This window comes from Carcharodon carcharias, chromosome 14 (assembly GCF_017639515.1).
Source record: "Carcharodon carcharias isolate sCarCar2 chromosome 14, sCarCar2.pri, whole genome shotgun sequence".
NCBI classification, from domain to species: Eukaryota; Metazoa; Chordata; class Chondrichthyes; order Lamniformes; family Lamnidae; genus Carcharodon; species Carcharodon carcharias.
In genome coordinates, this window is record NC_054480.1 from 123,222,879 (window position 1) to 123,243,659 (window position 20,781).

Consider the following 20,781-nt stretch of genomic DNA (forward strand, 5'->3'; position numbering starts at 1 on the left):
CTATGTCTCGGCTAATAAAGCCAAGTATCCCATATGCCTTCTTAACCACCATATCTACCTGTCCCGCTGCGTTAAGGAACCGGTGGACATGAACACCAAGGTCTCTCTGATCCTCGGTACTTCCCAGGGTCCTATCATTCAAAGTGTATTCCCTGTGCCTTATTTGTCTTGCCCAAGTGTATCACCTCACACTTAGCTGGATTAAATTCCATTTGCCACTGATCAGCCCATCTGACCAGCCCGTCTATTTCTTCCTGTAATCTAAGGCTATCCTCCTCACTATTTACTACCCCACCAATTTTTGTGTCATCCGCGAACATACTGATCGACCCTCCTACATTCAAATCTAAATTGTTTATATATACCACAAACAACAAGGGACCCAACAGGGACCCCTGTGGAACCCTACTGGACACAGGCATCCAGTCACAAAAATACCCCTCGACCATCACCCTCTGCTTCCTGTCACTTAGCCAATTCTGGATCCAATTTGCCAAATTGCCTTGGATCCCATGGGCTCTTACCTTCGTTATCAGTCTCCCATGCAGGAGTTTATCAAAAGCCTTGCTGAATTTCAAGTAGATTACATCAAATGCATTGCCCTCATCTATACACCTGGTCACCTCTTAGAAAAATTCAATCAAATTGGTCAGACATGATCTCCCCTTAACAAAACCATGTGATGACTGTTCTTGATTAATTCCTTCCTCTCCAAGTGTAGATTAATTCTGTCCCTCAGAATTGCTTCCAATAATTTTCCCACCACTGAGGTTAGACTGGCTAGCCTGTAGTTCCTTGGTTTATTTATTCGTCCATTCTTGAATAACGGTACCACATCGGCTGTCCTCCAGTCCTCTGGCACTTCTCCTGTGGCCAGAGAGTATTGAAAATTATTGCCAGTGCCTCTGCTATCCCCTCTCTTGCCTCACTCAACAGCCTGGGATACATTTCATCCGGGCCTGGAGATTTATCCACTCTTAAGCTTGCCAGACCACTTAGAACCTCCTTCCTTTCTATGCTAATTTTTTCAATTATATCACAGTCCTTCTGCCTGATTTCCTTACCCACGTCATCCCTCTCACTTGTGAACACTGACACAAAGTATCCATTTAGAACCCTATCTATGTCTTCCGGCTCCACACACAAATTACCACTATGGTCCTTAATGGACACGACTCTTTCCCTAGTTATCCTCTTACTCCCAATGTACTTGTAAAATCACTTTGGACTTTCTTTTATTTTACCTGCCAATGTTTTTTCATGCCCCCTTTTTGCTCTCCTAAATTCCTTTTTAATTCCCGCCTACACATTCTATACTCCTCTAGCGCTTCCGCTGTTTTGAGCCCTCAGTATCTGCCATAAGCCTCCCTTTTTCCCTTTATCCAATCCTGTATATCCCTCGACATCCAGGGTTCCCTGGATTTGTTGGTCCCACCCTTTGTCTTTATTGGAATATGTTGGCCCTGTACTCTCCCTATTTCCTTCTTGAATGAGTCCCACTGCTCTGACGCAAATTTACCCAAAAGCAGCTAGTCCCATTCCACTCTGGCTAAATCATATCTGATCTTATTAAAATTGGCCTTCCCCATTTTAGAACTCTGATTTCTGGCCCATCCTTGTCCTTTTCCATAACAATCTTGAATCTAATGGAGTTATGATCACTATCTGCAAAATGCTCCCCCACTGATACCTCTACCTGGCTTCATTCCCTAAAATTAAGTCCAGGACCGCCCCATCTCTTGTCGAGCCTTCTACGTACTGGCTTAAAAATCTCTCCTGAATGCATTTTAAGAATTCCGCTCCCTCCAAACCTATCACACTATGACTAACCCAGTTAATGTTGGGGCAGTTGAAACACCCGCTATTACTATTCTATTATTTTTACACTTCTCTGAAATTAGCCTACATATCTGCTCTTCTATTTCTCTCTGACTGTTTGGGGGCCTATAGTACACGCCCAGCAATGTGATTGCTCCTTTTTTGTTTTTCAGTTCTACCCATATGGCTTCATTTGAGGATCCTTCCAAGATGTCATCCCTCCTTACTGCTGTAATTGATTCCTTGATCAATAGTGCGATACCCCCTCCTCTTTTACCTTCTTCTCTGTCTCGCCTGAAGACCCTATATCCTGGAATATTGAGCTGCCAATCCTACCCCTCTCTCAATCATGTCTCTGTGACAGCAATGACATCATACTTCTATGTGTTAATTTGTGCCCTCAACTCATCTGCCTTAATCGTCAGACTCCTTACATTAAAATAAATAGCAATCAACCTTGCCAAGCTCCCTTGTGTTTTAACAGGCCTATAATTTCTATGCCTTCCAGGCTCACTTGCTCTCTCTTCTAATTTTGGCTGTCCATCTCCCCCTGCTGAACCTCCTCTCAGGATCCCACCCCCTGCCAAGTTACCTTAAACCCTCCCCACCAGCACTAGTAAACCTCCCCACAAGGTTGTTGGTCCCATTCCGGTTCAGGTGCAACCCATCCACCTTGTACAGGTCCCACCGCCCCCAGAAACGGTTCCAATGTCCCAGAAATTGAAAGCCCTCCCTCCTGCACCATCTCTCCAGCCACGCATTCATCTGAACTAACCTCCTATTTCTATACTCACTAGCGCGTGGCACCGGAAGTAATCCAGAGATTACTACCTTTGAGGTCCTGTTTTTTAATCTGTTTCCTAGCTCCCTAAATTCTGCTTGCAAGACCTCAGCCCTCTTTCTACCTATGCCATTGGTACCAATATGTAGCATGATCTCTGTCTGTTTGCCCTCCCCCTTTAGAATGCCCTGCAGAGGTTCAGTGACATCTTCGACCCTGGCACCAGGGAGGCAACATACCATCCTGGAGTCATGTCTATGGCTGCGGGAACACCTGTCTATCCCCCTTACAATCGAATCTGCTATCACTATTGCTCTTGCCCTCTTACCTCACCCTGTGCAGCTGAGTCACTCACAGTGCCATGAGCGTGGCTGCACTCCCCAGAGGAACCGTCACTCTCATGTTTTCCAACACAGAAAAACGGTTCTCAAGCGAGATGCACCCTGGGGATTTCCTGACTACCTGCCTGACACCTTTCTTCTGACTGATGGTCACCCATTCCCTCTCTGTATTTGCACCCATGTGTTTGCCCACTCACTCAACCTGTCTAAATCACTTGAAGCCACCTAACACCCTCCTCATTGCTCACATTCCCACCAAGTTTTGTGTCATCAGTAAACTTGGAAATATCACATTTTGTTCCATCATCCAAATCATTGATATATATTGTGAATAGCTGGGGCCCAAGCACTGATCCCTGCAGTACTCCACCAGTCACTTCCTGCCACTCTGAAAAAGACCTATTTATTCCTAATCTATGTGTCCTGTCTGTTAACCAATTCTCAATCCATGCGAATTTATTACCCCCAATCCCATGTGCTTTAATTTTACACACTAACCTCTTATGTGGGACCTTTGTCAAAAGCTTTCTGAAAATCCAAATACACCACATTCACTGGTTCTCCCTTATTTACTCTGCTAGTTACATCCTCAAAAAACCCCAGTAGGTTTATCACCTCCTGACTCCCCAAAGCTTGCCTACCATCTATAAGGTACAAGTCAGGAGTGTTATGGAGTACTCTCCACTTGCTTGGATGAGTGCAGCTCCTACAAAACTCAAGAAGCTTGAAAGCAGCCCGCTTGATTGGCAGCACATCCACAAACATTCACTCCCTCCACCACCGACGCACAATAGCAGCAATGTGTATCATTTACAAGATGCACTGCAGGAATTCACCAAGCCTCTTTAGACAACACCTTCCAATCTTTAAAATCTCTAAATGTGGTAGTGGACTCATTACTTCTGACTTCAGTGCACAAGCCTTCTTGTAATAAATACAAATTGCTGCCTTCTTGAACTGCTGCAGTCCATGTGGTGTAGGTACACCCACAGTGCTGTTAGGAAGGGAGTTCCAGGATTTTGACCCAGCAACATTGAAGGAATGGTCATATATTTCCAAGTCAAGATGGTGAGTCGCTTGGAGGGGAACTTCCAGGTGGTGGTGTTCCAATGAGTCTGCTGGTCTTGTCCTTCTAGGTGATAGTGGTTGTGGGTTTGGAAGGTGCTAAGGAGTCACGCTCATCCAGGCAAGTGGGGAGTGTTCCAATACACTCCTGACTTGTGCCTTGTAGATAGTGGACAGGCTTTAGGGATTCAAGAGGTGAGTTACTTGCCACAGGATCCCTAGCCTCTGACCTGCTCTTGTCACCACAACCATCTTCCTTTGTGCTAGGTATGACTCAAACCAGTGGAGAGTTTTCCCTGATTCCCATTGACTCCAGGCTTGCTAGGGCTCCTTGATGCCATACTCGGTCAAGTGCTGACTTGATGTCAAGGGCAGTCACTCTCACCTCACCTCGAGAGTTCAGCTCTTTAGCCCATGTTTGAAGCAAGGCTGTGGTTATGATACAACAGGTAAAATCTGCCAGGCTGACCAAATCCACAAGGGAAACTTGGCCATGCTATCACAACTATCTCACTAGCCACTTCCTTTAAGACCCTAGGATGAAGACCATCAGGACCTGGGGATTTGACAGCCTACAGCTCCAACAATTTGCTCAGTACCACTTCCCTGATGACTGTAATTTTCTTGAGTTCTTCCCTCCCTTCCATTTCCTGATTTACAGCTAATTCTGTAAATGAGATCATGTGAATCACAAAAGGTTAATATCCAGGTGGAGCAAGTAGTTATGACAGCTTAACAGAACTTGAAAGTTCATTGTCAGGGGAATTGAATACAAGGGTAGGGAGGCTAGTCTTCAGTTGTATAGGGCATCAGTGAGACTACATCTGGAGTATTATGTGCAGTATTGCTCTCCTTATTTAAGGAAAGATGTAAATGTGTTAGAAGCAGTACAGAGAAGGATTACTAGAATAATACCAGTAATGGGCTTGTTGGCTTATGTGGAAAGGCTAGACAGCCTAGTCTTGTACCTGCTGGAGTTTAGAAGAATAAGGGGCGACTTGATTGAAACATATAAAATCCTGAGGGGTCTTGACAGGGTGGATATGGAGAAGATGTTTCCCCTTGTGGGAGAATCTAAAGCTATGGGTCACTGTTTAAGAATAAAAGATTGCCAATCTAAGACAGAGATTTTTTCTCTCAAAGGGTAGTGAGTCTTTGGAACTCTCTTCCTCAAAAAGTAGTGGAGGCAGAGTATTTTGAATATTTTTAAGGCAGAGGCAGATAGATTCTTGATTAACGAGGGGTTGAAAGGTTATGGGGGTAGGCAGGAATGTGGGGTTGAGGTTACAATCAGATCAGCCATGATCCTATTGAATGGTGGAGCAGGCTCAAGGGGCCGAATGACCTACTCCTGCTCCTAATTTGCACTTCGTATGTACTTTCTCCAGTACTTTGTTCATAACCACTTACATATGTCAACCATCAACATTGTACACCCTTATAATATATTATCATACAATATAATAGAAAAACTTCCAATTTCAAACTAACTCTTTGTAAATAACTTTTAAATGATGAAGCAATTACTTCCTTCAATTTCTTCTCATCACTAGAGTCTAATTAATCAACACTTTTTGGAAATCCAAGCTACATTTTCTCCCTTTCAGCAGTTTCAAACTGATCAATTCTTTTCAATTTGGTTCCTCCGACAAATTGAGCCAAAAATGGGGTTTTGTGATTTTCGTGACCCCTGCAGATTGGGGTGGATGAGGCCATGCAATTTCTATGTACCTACTTCACCTGCAGCATCATTGCAGCTTTGACCCAAGGCAGTTCCAGTGACGCGTCCTCTGCGTCTGGGTTGCTTGTGGGCTCCGCACACAGCAAGGGGGCTGGACAAGGCCTAGGTGAGTGGGGTGCACTGGCACTGCTGTGTTTGTTGGGTAGATCTCACTGGAGACAGCCAATTTGATGTGCCCAGGATCTGAATTAGGAACAGTGGCTGGTCTTCAGGGCTGGGACGTTCAGTGGCTGTCTGCAGCTTGCTCGGACGGGTGGTGCCGCTGGTTGAGCTTTGACCCCTGAACTCCCCAAAGGGCACGTAGCGCTCACTCACTCGCTCTCCCCAGCTGAGGCATGAGATAACCATTTGAGAGAGGAGCTGTGCTGTCCGAGCCCAGGCCCTCCAAAGGCACGGGTCCCGGTGATTTGCACCGTCTCCACCCGCTCTCTGGGCTCTGGGTTCAATCAGTAGGACTCTCAGCTAAAGACATGTGTTCAAACTCCATGGTGAGAAGTTAAACCCAGGTCTCTTCTGCACTCTCAGGTGGTCATCAAAGATTCCATGGGACTATTGCAAGGAAGAGCAAGATAATGTACCCTGGTATGATGGGGAGAATCCCTCAACCCAACATTTAAAACAGATGTGCTAGTCATTATCACATTGTCAATTGTGGGAATTTGCTTTGTGCAAATGGCTGTCACTTCTACATCTCAGATGTACTCCAATGGAAATAAAGTGCTTTGTGATATCCTGTGGCCATGCAAGGTGCTACAGGTGTGTAAGGTGCTACAGGCGTGTAAGGTTCTATAGGCATGTAAGGTTCTACAGGCGTGTAAGGTGCTATAGGCGTGTAAGGTGCTACAGGCGTGTAAGGTGCTACAGGCGTGTAAGGTGCTACATATGGGCAAGTCTCTCTTCTCCCTGATCTGTAGGCCTCTTCAGCCTGCTTGGGGGAGGGAAGAGTTTGAATCACAGAATATTCTCAAACCACAGCCATGCTCACTAACCTCACCGACTCTGCTAACCCTTTTCGCCATGGCTCAATAAAACAAGTCATAGCTCAGTGACCAGGCACTGGTGCAATGGAGCAGGCTGGAGGTAGACATGGAGCCAGAAGCACTCAGACAACAGGAATGAGGCTGAGAGAGAGAGGAGGAGAGAGAGACAGCAACAAGCTCTGGCCCTTCACCTACATACTGTGCATCCTCAGCTAAGCACAGGCAATTCCACTACCTGAGCCCAGACACTGGGCCTGGGACAGGCGGGCCCAGGACACACAAACTACTCAGGCTCACAAAGGTAAACATGCACAACCAAAGCAGTGTTCCGCCAACCCCAGCCCAGTATCTGTACTGCTGATAGATGGTGCTGCTGGGAGGCAACATGGAGTCAGTTTGAACCGAGCTCATGTCACTGATCCTCACTTGGATTTTCAGTCTGTTCATACGTTGGAACTTTGTGCTCTATAAGCTGCTCTTGTACATTGCAAACACCACAGAAAAAAACACCACAACATATCCTAAATCCCTCAAGAAGCTTCATTTGATTCAACAAGGGTGGATCCCAGAGGACAGCACAGCAGCCATTAAATTAGCCATTCCTGTTGGAGGAGCTCATTCCTCTCATTGATCCCGAGTTAATGAAGGTCATAACTAAACTGGAAGCAAAACACCCTGCTCCCCCGCAACACACACAGATAAAAATCGGCTGAGGGATCAGTAACTGTGCAATCACAACCTCCACCTTAAACCCCATCACCCCCAGCTCCCATCACCTCATCTGTGAGGGGTGCAGTGAGCAACAGGTGACCAGAAAAGGGGTTGAGACACCCAAGACCCTTTCCCAGCTCACTCCACTGGCAGGAATGACAGGCTTGGGACTGTGTTCACATTAAACCTGCACCCTCAGTCAGGAATCCTGATCAAGCCCTCTGAACCCAGGGTCCACTCGAAACCAGGGGTCACTTGGGTGGGGGTAGGATGGAGGTGGTCAGGGATCTTGTTCACTCCAGCACACCTGGAGGAGGGGGTCACTCCACTTTGCTATGGAGACAGTTCAGGGATAATACCTGCTTTTAAACTGAGCTCTCTGACTCCAACTGCCTTAAATCCAAATAAGCTTTCAGGAGAAAGGGTTAGAAGGATATGCTGATAGAGGGAGGTCAAGTAGATAAGGAGGGGGACCATGTGGAGCATAAACAGCAACATGGATCAGATGGGCCGAACAGCCAGGTACATGCTGCAAATATTTAGCAATCTTCTGTGTTCTGTGGGTCACTCACAGAATCTTCACACCCCCTCAGCCAACCCCAAACTCAGCTTCTCCAGAGCTTCCCCACATTTGCAGGTTTTGTTTGCAGTATCAGCACATTTTCTGTTTTTTACATTGATATAAAAATAGAAAGTGAAACACAAAGGGTTAACCCGGAGGGAGAGCTGGGCAAATAACCTCAGCACAGGGAAAGTGGGCAGTGGGAGTAAGGGGGAGTGAGGGGGAACAGGCAGTGAAGGGGAGCGGGCAATGGGAGTGAGGGGAAGGGGCAGGGGGAAGAGTTTTTCTTTGTCCACCTTATCTAACCCTGTAATAATCTTTCACACCTCTATCAAATCTTCCCTCAATCTCCTTTGCTCCAAAGAGGACAACCCCAGCTTCTCCAAACTAACCTCGTAACTAAATTCCCTCATCGCTTTTTAGATTCTGGTAAATCTCCTCTGCACCCTCTCAAGCACCGTTCACATCCTTCCTAAACCATGGCAAGCAGAACTGAATGTAATGCTGTGGTATTGCAATACTCTGGGTTCAGAAGAGGAGTCATATTGAACTCAAAATGTTAACTCTGTTTCTCTCTCCACAGCTGCTGCTGAGCTTTTCCAACACTTTGTTCTTATTTCAGATCTCTAGCATCCACAGTGTTTTGCTTTTATGTTACTGCAATATTCTCTTTGTTGCCTAACCTGAGCTTTATAAAGGGGCATATTTCCTGGTTTGTACTCAGCAACTCTATTCATGAAGCTCAAACTCCCATATTCTTTGCTGACTCTCGGTGTCACCTGCCACCTTCAAAGATCTATGCACATGGACTCCCAGGTTTCTCTGTCCCTGCACACTCTTTTGAACTGTGCCATTAAGGCTGTATTGCCTCTTCCTAGCCCTTCTACTAAACTGTATCACTTCACACTTCTCTGTATTAAATTCCATCTGCCATTTGCCTGCCCATTCTGCTAGACTTATCTGTGTCCAATTGCAATTAGTTTGCATCATCCTTTGCGTCTTATCCTGCAACACATATATCCGGAAGCAGAGACCATCCTTAATGTCGACCAAGCTGGTTTCTGTAAGGGGTGCAGCACAGGTGACCAAGTTCTCGCACTCACCACCTACATCAAAAATGGTTTCCAAAAGAACCCAAAGACAGGCAGAGTATTGCTGGACCTCCCAGCTACCATGTGGCACACTGGCCTACTCTTAAAGCTGTCCAGAATGCTGCCAACCTGGGTCAGGACAGTTATTGAAACACTCCTTAACTACAGACGATTCAGAGTCCACCTGGGGCAAGTGCATGGAGAAGATGGACCAATAGACTGCCACAGGGCTCAGTGCTCGCCCCAAACCTGTTCAAAATATGTATAAATGACCTGTCAACAACCACATCCCACAAGCTCATCTTGAGGGGAGATGGTGGCATGGTGATATTGCCACTAGGCTAGTAATCCAGAGTCCCATGTTCTGGGGACCTGGGTTCGAATGGTGGAATTTGAATTCAATATTTAAAAAAATCTGAAAGTAAAATTCTAATGATGAAACCATTATTGATTGTCATAAAATCTGGTTCACTAATCCTCATTAGGGAAGGAAATCTGCCACCCTTACCTGGTCTGGCCTACATGTGATTCCAGACCCATAGCAAAGTGGTTGACTCTCAACTGCCCCCTGAAATGGGCTGGCAAGCCACTCAGTTGCATCAATAAGGAATGAAACCGAACAACCCACCCGGCATTGACCCAGGCACAGGAAACGACAACTGCAAACCCAGCCCTGTCGATCCTACAAAGAACTCCTTGCTAACATTTGGAGAGCTCTCTCTCAGACTAGCCAAGCAACAGCCTGACATAGTCATACTCACAGAATCGTACCTTTTGGATAATGTCCCAGACTTCACCATCACCATCTTGTTGAGGTGGCAGCACTGTGGTATACTGTCAGGAGCAAGTTCCTCTGGAAGTCCTCAACATCGGCTCCGAAACCCATGAAGTCTCATGGCATCAGATCAAACAAGTGCAAAAGATAAGGCTGAAGCATTTGCAATAATCTTCAGACAGAAGTGCTGAGTGAATGATCCATCTCAGCTCCTCCCGAGTTCCCCATCATCACAGATGCCAGAATTCAGCCAATTTGATTCACTTCATGTGATATCAAGAAACAGCTGAAGGCACCTGATATTGCAAAGGCTATGGGCCCTGACCACATTCCAGCGATAGTACTGAAGACTTCTGCTCCAGAACATGCTGCGCCCCTAGCCAAGCTGTTCCAGTACAGCTACAACACTGGCATCTATCCGGCAATGCGGAAAATTGCCCAGGTATGTCCTGCACATAAAAAGCAGGACAAATTGCTGCCCCTCAGTCCACTCTCAATCATCAGTAAAGTGATGGAAGGGATCATCAACAGTGCTATCAAGCGGCACTCGTTTAGCAAAAACCTGTTCACTGATGTTCAGTTTGGGTTCTGCCAGGGTCACTCAGTTCCTGACCTCATGATAGCCTTGGCCGAAGCATGGACAAAGGAGCCGAACTCCCGAGGTGCGGTGAGAGTGACTGCCTTTGACATCAAGGCAGCATTTGACCGAGTGTGGCATCAAGGAGCCCGAGCAAAACTGGAGTCAATGGGAACGAGGGGGAAACTCTCCACTGGTTGTAGTCATACCTAGCACAAAGGATGATGGCTGTGGTTGTTGGAGGTCAATCATCTCAGCTCCAGGACATCACTGCAGGAGTTCCTCAGGGTAGTGTCCTCGGCCCAACCATCTTCAGCTGCTCCATCAATGACCTTCCTTCCATCATAAGGTCAGAAGTGGGGATGTTCGCAGATGATTACACAATGTACAGCACCATTCATGACTCCTCAGATACTGAAGCAGCCCATGACCAAATGCAGCAAGACTTGGACAATATTCAGACTTGGGTTGACAAATGACAAGTAACATTCGTGCCACACAAGAGCCAGGCAATGACCATCTCCAAAAAAAGAGAATCCAACCATCATCCTTTGACATTCACATTGTTGGTGTCACCATTGATCAGAAACTTAACTGGGCCAGTCAAATAAATACTGTGGCTACAAGAGCAGGTCAGGGGCTGGGAATTCTGCAGTGATTAATTCAGCCCCTGATTTCCCAAAGCCTGTCCACCATCTACAAGGCACAAGTCAGGAGTGTGATGGAATACTCCCCACTTGCCTGGATGAGTGCAGTTCCCACAGCACTCAAGAAGTTTAACACCATCCAAGACAAAGCCGCCCCACTTGATCAGCATCCCATCTCTGATGTTGTTGCAGCCACCACTGCTCAGAACTTATTGTTGTCATTGGGACATCTTGGAAGATGTTCAGTGTCTTACTCTTAGCAAGAGATCTGTCTGGAGGCAAAGATCTTTTTTCAAAATAACCTTTAGTTACATTCTCAACCATGTGCAGGATTACAGAACACCAGGATAGAGCCACTGCTCAGAATCTCATTCTCTTCTGTGTGACATCATTATTGCATAGCTCCTTACGCACATGCTCACATGCAAGGTGGATAAAGGGGAATCGGTAGATGTGGTGTACTTGGATTTGCAGAAGGCATTTGACAGGTTGCCAAATCAAAGGTTACTTCACAAGATAAGAGGACATGGTGTATTGGGTAATATATTAGCATGGATAATGGATTGGTTAGCTAACAAGAGCAGAGAGTTCCCCTCTCTCTCTCCCTCTCACAATGGCTCCCTCACTCCCTGTCCCACAATTGCCCCTCTCACTCCCCCTCCCACAATGGCCTTTTCACTCCCCCTCCCACAGTGAGCCCTCACTCCCCCTCCCACAATGGCCCCTCTCACTCCCCCTGCCACATTGAGCCCCTCACTCCCCCTCAATGGTTCCTCTCTCCCTCCCACAATGAACCCCTCTCTCCCTCTCCCACAATGCCCTCTCACTCCCCCTCCCACAATGGCCCTGTTCCCTCCCCCCACCCCCGCCCCACACACCTCCCAACGATGTCCATGTCTCTGAGATTTCTCAAAGCCACAATTATAAAGCAGAATTGAGGAGCTGTTGTCCTGGTTTCTAATCCCCAAATAGGCTGAGTGTCTTGTGACATTCAAAAGTCACGTGTGTAAAAATCTGTGTTAAACAGAAATATTATTCATTTCAGTGATAAGGGAAGAGTACAATCATTACAGGGCATACAGGTCTGAGGGGCTGCAGGAGTGAGGAAAATAGAAAGTGAGAATGAACAAGTGGGTGAGAGAGGGACAAGAAGAGGCAGAGATAGGGAGAGAAAAGAGAGATACACGCAGAAAAAGTGAGACACAGAGAAAGACAGTCACAAAGAGCCAGGCCCACAGAGGAAGAAAGAGAGAGAGAGAGAGAGAGAGACAGAAAGATAGAGAAGACACAGAAAGATAGAGAGAGAGACAAATGGTTTCAGAAAGTCTGAGAGACAAAAGTCAGAAACAGAGTGAGACAATGGGAGCCACAGAGAGCTTTGCTCAGCAAGTCTGCTGTTCCTGACAGAGGGAGGGTTGAGTGTATATTTTGTGTTATGCTCATTGTGTACAGCTAATCTTACAAAAGAGATTAAAATTGTATCTCTGTTCCTGAGATTCAGTGGGTATTGTGGTCGTTGTTTGCAGTCCCTGGACTGAATTACTGTACAAACTGCTCACATTCTCCAACACCAGCCACTTAGAAAGAATAAAAACAAAAAACTGCGGATGCTGGAAATTCAAAACAAAAACAGAATTACCTGGAAAAACTCAGCAGGTCTGGCAGCATCGGCGGAGAAGAAAAGAGTTGACATTTCGAGTCCTCATGACCCTTCATCAGAACTAGGTGAATCCAAGGAAGGGGTGAAATATAAGGTGGTTTAAGGTGTGGGGTGGGGGGGGCGGGGGAGAGAAGTGGAGAGTGGTGGTGTGGTTGTAGGGACAAGCAAGCAGTGGTAGAAGCAGATCATCAAAAGATGTCACAGACAAAAGAGGAAAGAATGTTAGATTCACAAAGACACTCCCCTCTAGTCTGTTCACACCTATGAGGTTTGTGCATTTCACAGCCTCTCATTCATTACTTGCTCCCTACAAAGCTAATGACCGACTGAGATTAGAGGTGAATTACAATTGTAACTGAAATAGGCTAAAGGACAGGCAGAAAACCTTTTTGCATCAACGGGTTACAGAGAGGGGAAATCAGCCACCGTTCCTGCTCCTGATCACTGTACAGTGGCCCCTGGGTTAAAGAGAGAGAGGAAATCAGCCAGGGTTCCTGCTCCTGATTAGGATTGCACACTGTGATTAAATATATTCCTGGAGGTTTTATCACATGACTTGCCCCCAGGCTCCTGCCGTTAGTCCGCTCACACATCCATCCCTGTACTGTCTTCCTACACCAGTTGGAAAGCAGAAAGACTCATTCTCCAAAACAAAAATAAAAATACCTGGAAAAACTCAGCAGGTCTGGCAGCATCTGCGGAGAGGAACACAGTTAACGTTTCGAGTCCGTATGACTCTTCAACAGAACTAAGGAAAAATAGAAAAGAGGTGAACTATAAGTTGTTTAAGGGGGGGTGGGACAAGTAGAGCTGGATAGAGGGCCAGTGATAGGTGGAGATAACCAAAAGATGTCATAGACAAAAGGACAAAGAGGTGTTGAAGGTGGTGATATTATCTAAGGAATGTGCTAAAAGGTGACATTAAGGGTAAAAAGCAGGACAAGCAAGGTACAGATAGCCCTAGTGGGGGTGGGGTGGGGGGAAGGGATCGAAATAGGCTAAAAGGTAGAGATAAAACAATGGATGGAAATACATTTAAAAATAATGGAAATAGATGGGAAAAGAAAAATCTATATAAATTATTGGAAAAAAGGGGGATCTGAAAGGGGATGGGGATGGAGGAGAGAGTTCATGATCTAAAATTGTTGAACTCAATATTCAGTCCGGAAGGCTGTAAAGTGCCTAGTCGGAAGATGAGGTGCTGTTCCTCCGGTTTGCGTTGAGCTTCACTGGAACATTGCAGCAGGCCAAGGACGGACATGTGGGCATGAGAGCAGGGTGGTGTGTTGAAATGGCAACCGACAGGAAAGTCTGGGTCATGCTTGTGGACAGACCGAAGGTGTTCCGCAAAGCGGTCATCCAGTCTGTTTGATCTCTCCAATGTAGAGGAAACCACACTGGGAGCAGTGAATGCAATAGACTAAATTGAGGGAAGTGCAAGTGAAAGGAGTGTTTGGGCCCTTGGACGGTGTGGAGAGGGGAAGTAAAGGGGCAGGTGTTGCACCTTCTGCCGTTGCATGGGAAGGTGCCGTGGGAGGGGGTTGAGTTGGAGGGGGTGATGGAGGAGTGGACCAGGGTTCTATAAACTCTATAAACTATAATCCAGTTGGATGATGCTTGACAGTATTTGTATGTCTATTAAAAACAAATGTTCGAAGAAAATGACAAAAAAAACTATATTTTTTAATATCCCAATGATTTTTCTCCAGGGTTGCACACAGCAGTGTCCTGGAGACTGATATTCAATTCCTGGAGACTCTAGGCCAATGTGATCAGGAGCAGGAACCCTGGTTGATTTGCTCTCTCTCTCTCTCTCTAACCCAGGGATCCAGGGATCAATGGACAGTGACCAGGAGCAGGAACCCTGGCTGATTTCTTCTCTCTCTCTCTCTAACCCAGGATCACTGGACAGTGACCAGGAGCAGGAATCCTGGCTGATTTCTTCTCTCTCTAACCCGGGGATCACTGGACAGTGACCAGGAGCAGGAACCCTGGCTGATTTCCTCTCTCTCTCTCTCTAACCCAGGGATTACTGGACAGTGACCAGGAGCAGGAACCCTAGCTGATTTCCCCTCTTTCTTGAACCCAGGGATCACTGGACAGTGACCAGGAGCAGGAACCCTAGCTGATTTCCCCTCTATCTTGAACCCAGGGTTCATTGGGCAGTGATCAGAAGCAGGAACCGTGGCTACATTTGTTTTCTCTAATCCAGGAGTGATTTTATTACTGTCCTGTCTGAGATTCACAAATTCATTTTCTTTTCATAACTGAAAGTCTTAAATAGCGAAAACTTCCTCATACCAATCTTTTGATTGGCCTGTGGTCCTTTCTCCCAGACATTGCTTTATGCCAAACTCCAATGTTCTCCAGGAGAGGGCATGTGACATGGAATTATGATCCATGGATTATACAAATCCTAAATGATTTATCGGCCATTTCTGCCTAGCAGTCTAACACATCGTGTTTATTTTGTGCCACAGAATCTCTTCTTTTGCTCCACTTTGAACACAATGAACCCTTCACCATCCAATCATATTTGCTATTTATAGCCCAGTTACTCTATTAACAATTCCTCATATTTGCCAAATTGTTGCTTCTCTCAGGAGCTCCTGATGCACTATCCTTTCTTCCATCTACTCTCCCAAAGAGCCCTAAACTATTACACCTGTCTCACTGTGAGCAAATTAACCCAACCTCAGTCATAGCCACTGTCAATCCCTCTTCCTGTACCGACAGATCCAGAGCCAAAAGTGTCATTTACCACTCAGATGGAGGCCATTTGGCCCATCAAGTTCATGCCAGCTATCTGTACAGCAATCCAGTCAGTCACATTCCCCCACTCTAACCCTGTAGTCCTCCAAGTTAATTTCCCTCACGTGCCCCTCCAATTTCCTTTGAAATCATTCATTGTTTCCACTTCCACCATTCTCATGGGCAGCGGGTTGCAGGTCATTACCACTTGCTGTGTAAAAACGGTCTTCTGTAGACTGATGGGGCGGTAATTGGCCAGGTTGGATTTGTCCTGCTTTTTGTACACAGGACATATCTGGGTAATTTTCCACATTGCCGGGTAGATGCCACTGCTGTAGCTGTACTGGAACAGCTTGGCTAGGGGCACGGCAAGTTCTGGAGCACAAGTCTTTAGTACTATTGCTGGAATACTGTCAGGGCCCATAGCCTTTACAGTATCCAGTTCTTTCAGCCATTTCTGAATATCGTATGGAGTGAATTGAATTTGCTGAAGACTGGCATCTGTGATGCTGGGGACCTCTGGAGGAGGCTGAGATGGATCATCCCCTCAGCACTTCTGGCTGAAGATTTTAGAAAGTGATTCAGCCTTATCTTTTGCACTGCTATGTTGGCTCCCCCATCATTGAGGATGGGGATATTTGTGGAGCCACCTCCTCCTCCTCCAGTGAGTTATTTAATTGTCCACCACCAATTATGACTGGATGTGACAGGACTACAGAGCTTGGATCTGATCCGTTGGTTGTGGGATCGCTTAGCTCTGTCTATCACTTGCTGCTCATGCTGTTTGGTACACAAGTACTCCTGTGTTATTGCTTCACCAGGTTGACACCTCATTTTTAGGTATGTCTGGTGCTGCTCCTGGCATGCCCTCCTGCACTCTTCATTGTATCTCTTGCCCAAAACCTTAAATCTGTGTCCCCCTAATCTTTGCATCATTAGTTAATGGGAACAGTTTTTCTTTGTCTACCTTATCCAAACCTGTCATAATCTTGTGCACCTCTATCAAATCTCCCTTCAACCTCCTTTGATCCAAGGGGAACAATCCCAGCTTCCCCAACCCAACAATGTAACTAAAATTCCCCATCCCCTGGAACCATTCTGGTAAATCTTCTCCGCATCCTCTGAAGGACCCTCACATCCTTCCTAAAACGTGGTGACCAGAACTGGACATAATACTCCAGTTGTTGCCTAACCAGACCCTTATAAAGTCCAGCATAACTTCCCTGTTTTACTACTCAATACCCCTATTTATGAAGCCCAAGATCCTATATTCTTTGCAGATTGCTCTCTGTGTGCTTTGCCTCCAAAGATCATTGCACATGAACCCCCAGACCCCTCTGTCCCTGCACACGATTTAGAACTGTGCCATTAAGTCTATGTTGCCTCTCCCTGTCCCTTCTGCCAAAATGCATCACCTCACACTTCTCATTCCATCTGCCACTTGCCTACCTGTGTCCTGTTACAGTCAATTTGTACCGTCCTCACTGATTGCCACTCCTCCAAGTTTGGTATCTTCAACAAATTTACACATTTTAAGGAACACCACTGACTGCTATCCTCCAGTATGAGAAATGATCATTTATCATGAGTCACTGTTTCCTGACCCATCTCCAGCTTATGTGAATTCACTTCAAATTTCTCACTTTGTTATGCACGAAAAGTATTTTTTTTAAAAAAGCAGACCACTCATTCACTATTGGAACCTTAACTGAAACATATTTTCTAATTTCTACATTCTGACTAAACAACAATTCAACTCTGATTGACCAGAGGTTATTATCTATTTCACAATTAGACTCTGCCAGCGGAATGATATACGCTGCATTCCACATAAAATGGTGCATTATTAAAATTAAGACCAATTCTTTGGTAATTCTCACATTAAATATAAAACAGCCACTGTAGTTATATAGCATCATTATGTTAAAATTACAGCCCAAGCTACTTTGTAATCAGACAAAAATGGATACCAAGTCACAGAAAGAATTATGAGGAGGGCTGACTAATAACTTTATTGAAGTGGCTTTTAATGAGGAACCTGAAGGAGGAGAGAAGATCGAGAGCCGGAGAGGCTAAGAGAGGAAATTCCAGAGCTTACAGCCCAGACATGGACGCCAATGGTGGAGAGATTAAAATTGAGAGTGGTGCTAAGACCACCAGAAACAGAGAGTGCAGAGATCTTGGCTGCAGAATTAGAGAGGGGTGAGGTAATGAAGGAATTTAAACACAAGGATGAGAATTTTAAATTGGAGGACATAACAGATTGGGAGTCGAAGAATTGTCAGTGAGCACAAGGGTGGTGGATGAGCAGCACTTGGTGCAAATAGGATAGTCTATAGATAGTCTACAGAGCCTATAGATATAAATGTCTGAACCCATTTTAGGTGTTAGAATCCAATAATACAGAAATCAGATTGTGCACAGTACTCGGTATCTAACCCTGTGCTGTATCGGTCCTGGGAGTGTTTGATGGAGACAGTGTAGAGGGAGCTTTACTCTGTATCTAACCACATGCTGTACCTGTCCTGGGAGTGTTTGATGGGGACAATGTAGAGGGAGCTTTACCCTGTATCTAACCCCGTGCTGTACCTGTCCTGGGAGTGTTTGATGGGGACAGTGTAGAGGGAGCTTTACTCTGTATCTAACCCTGTGCTGTACCTGCCCTGGGAATGCTTGATGGGGACAGTGTAGAGGGTGCTTTACTCTGAATCTAACCCTGTGCTGTACCTGCCCTGGGAGTGTTTGATGGGGACAGTGTAGAGGGAGCTTTACTCTGTATCTAACCCTGTGCTGTACCTGTCCTGGGAGTGTTTGATGGGGACAGTGTAGAGGGTGCTTTTCTCTGTATCTAACCCCATGCTGTATCTGTCCTGGGAATGTTTAATGGGGACAGTGTAGAGGGAGCTTTACTCTGTATCTAACCCCATACTGTATCTGTCCTGGGAATGTTTGATGGGGACAGTGTAGAGGGAGCTTTACTCTGTATCTAACCCCATGTTGTATCTGTCCTGGGAGTGTTTGATGGAGACAGTGTAGAGGGAGCTTTACTCTGTATCTAATCCCGTGCTGTAGCTGTCCAACAGCTGTCAATTCCACTGTTATCTTCACAAGAGAATGTGTAATGTGTTGGGGAGGGCCAATCACTGGAGCGGTATCTGATGTAAGCGAATGCCAACATGGAGACATATGTGGGGAAACAAACATCCTAGAGTTCCTGCAAGTTTCAGTGTTTAATTACTATTTTATTACTATTATTGTAATATATATTAAAAACAATATATCTATATTTTAAGCATTAATAATCAGTTCGGCATCATATGCAAAGCTTTGTGCCTCAGACCCTCAATGGGACATTGGTGTGCGAGAACGTACAAGGAGCAAGGTCTGAGTAACCAGAAACTCGATAGAAAGACTCAATCGTTCCAGGATGTTAATAAAGTCAGATCCACAAATGGATGATCAAAATAAAAGCATGTTAATTCGTTTGGACAAGAATATAATTAACAAATCTTGTGAGATTAGGGGGAAGGGAGGGGTGCATAGTGAGAACAGTCCCAGCCAAAGCAATTAACAGCACTGAGCTGCTTTGGATAGGGTTGGATCATTTGGAGAACAAACCGTCAGTGAGGTGTTCTAGTTTTGGCTGCTCAAGGTTATCAGGGATAAAATTAAAATATAGAGCACAAAAATCAAGGCTGACATTCCCAATGCAATACTGAGGGAGTGCTGTGCAGTCAGAGGTGCTGCTTTTCAGATGAGACATTAAACCACGGCCCCATTTGCTCTCGGGTGGATGGACAAGACCCCATGGCACTATTTTGGAGAAGAACAGGAGAGTTCTACTTGGTGTCCTGGCAAATATTTATTCATCAATTAACATCACTAAAAGCAGATAAAATGGTCATGATCATTGGGCTGTCTTTGATTGACATTCCCTGTATAACAACAGTAATTACACTTCAAAAAAGTACTACATTGGCTGGAAACCAGTTTGAGATGTCTTTTGACCACAGAAGGCAGAACAGAAAATACAAATCTTTCTTTTTGAAATATTTCACAGAAGAGTTTGCGGGGGGGGGGGGGGGTGGGGAGAGAGTTAGAACAGGAATCTACATAAGTTTCCTACAGGAGATTAACAGAATTGGTTGAATTCACAATCAGGCTGGGAAAGTGTTTCAGTGAAAAATTCACTGTCTTCGTCTATAATGGATTTATCTGTCCAAAATTCCTCAAACCTGCGGTATACACAGGGCCGTGCAACTGGAGCCAATTTTAAATGAGGGCGAGAAGGGAAATTCCTTCTAAGACTCGCAGCTTGTGTTTCAATGTCGGTGCCCCTCAGAACGACTGGGCAAACTTTACCCATCGGACATCACAGCCCGAGTGATGCCCCTGTTCAAATCCTCATCAATCTATTCCGGGGAGAAGCCTGAAAAGAAACTTGTCTCATAATCTGCTCATCCTCACTAAAAATCATAGTGTATTTTTTTATCACTCATCTGGCTCTCTCTCTCTCTCTCTCTCTCTCACTGTCCCTCATTCATTTTACCATCTCTCTCGCTGACTCGCTATTGCTCTGTCTTTCATTCTCTCTCTCTTACTGTTTGTCTCCCTCAGTATTTCTCTATTTCTGTCTCTCTCTCCCTCTCTCTCTCCCTCTCTCTCTACTTCAGTCCCTCTATTTCCCTCTCTCTCTGCCTCGCGTGTTCTGGGTCAGTTTTCCGTTATACCAATCTCACCATTTTATTTTCCATCTTTTTGCTCCTTCTCTAACTTTCCCCCTCCACTCCTTTCTCACTCTTTATTTCTCCCCCTCCCTGAGTGTCTCCCTTCCCCTCTCTATTTATCCCTCCCTCCCCCCGCCCCCCGCCCCCGGACTTTCTCTCTCACTTTCTCCGCACTTACCCCATATTCAGCTCCAGGAGCCGTTTCCTTTCTCTCCTTTTCCGGGAGTCCCGCCTGTCCGAATCCCTCCGCCTGTTGCCCAGGGCCGGGGTCACCTCCTCCAGGGCTGCTCTGTCCGCCTCTGCCGACGGCTGCCCGCTGCCTGTCCCCGGGCTCCGAGCCGCGGCTCCGCTCGCTCCCTGCATCAGAACAAAGTCAGGAACGGAACAGAGAACAACTCAGTGCTGCCGTCTGCAGGAGCCGGCCCGGGAGAGAGGGAGGAGGGAGAGAGTGAGAGAGAGATGGCGGGGGAGGGGGGGGGAGGGGGGGGGGAGAGGAGGGGGGGGGGGGGGGGAGAGAGAGGGAGGAGGGAGAGAGTGAGAGAGAGATGGCGGGG

At 46.0% G+C, this 20,781-nt stretch overlaps 1 protein-coding gene across 1 annotated transcript in view; it reads right to left on the reverse strand.

Moving 5' to 3' along the window:
• LOC121287159 (homer protein homolog 3-like) overlaps positions 1 to 20,596 on the reverse strand; it is a 46,225-nt gene extending 25,629 nt beyond the window's left edge. The window contains exon 1 of the mRNA XM_041204758.1: positions 20,406 to 20,596. Within this exon, the coding sequence (XP_041060692.1) occupies positions 20,406 to 20,590 (185 nt within the window). The 5' untranslated portion in view covers positions 20,591 to 20,596. The remainder of the gene's footprint in view (positions 1 to 20,405) is intronic.
• Between the last annotated feature and the right edge of the window lie 185 nt (positions 20,597 to 20,781).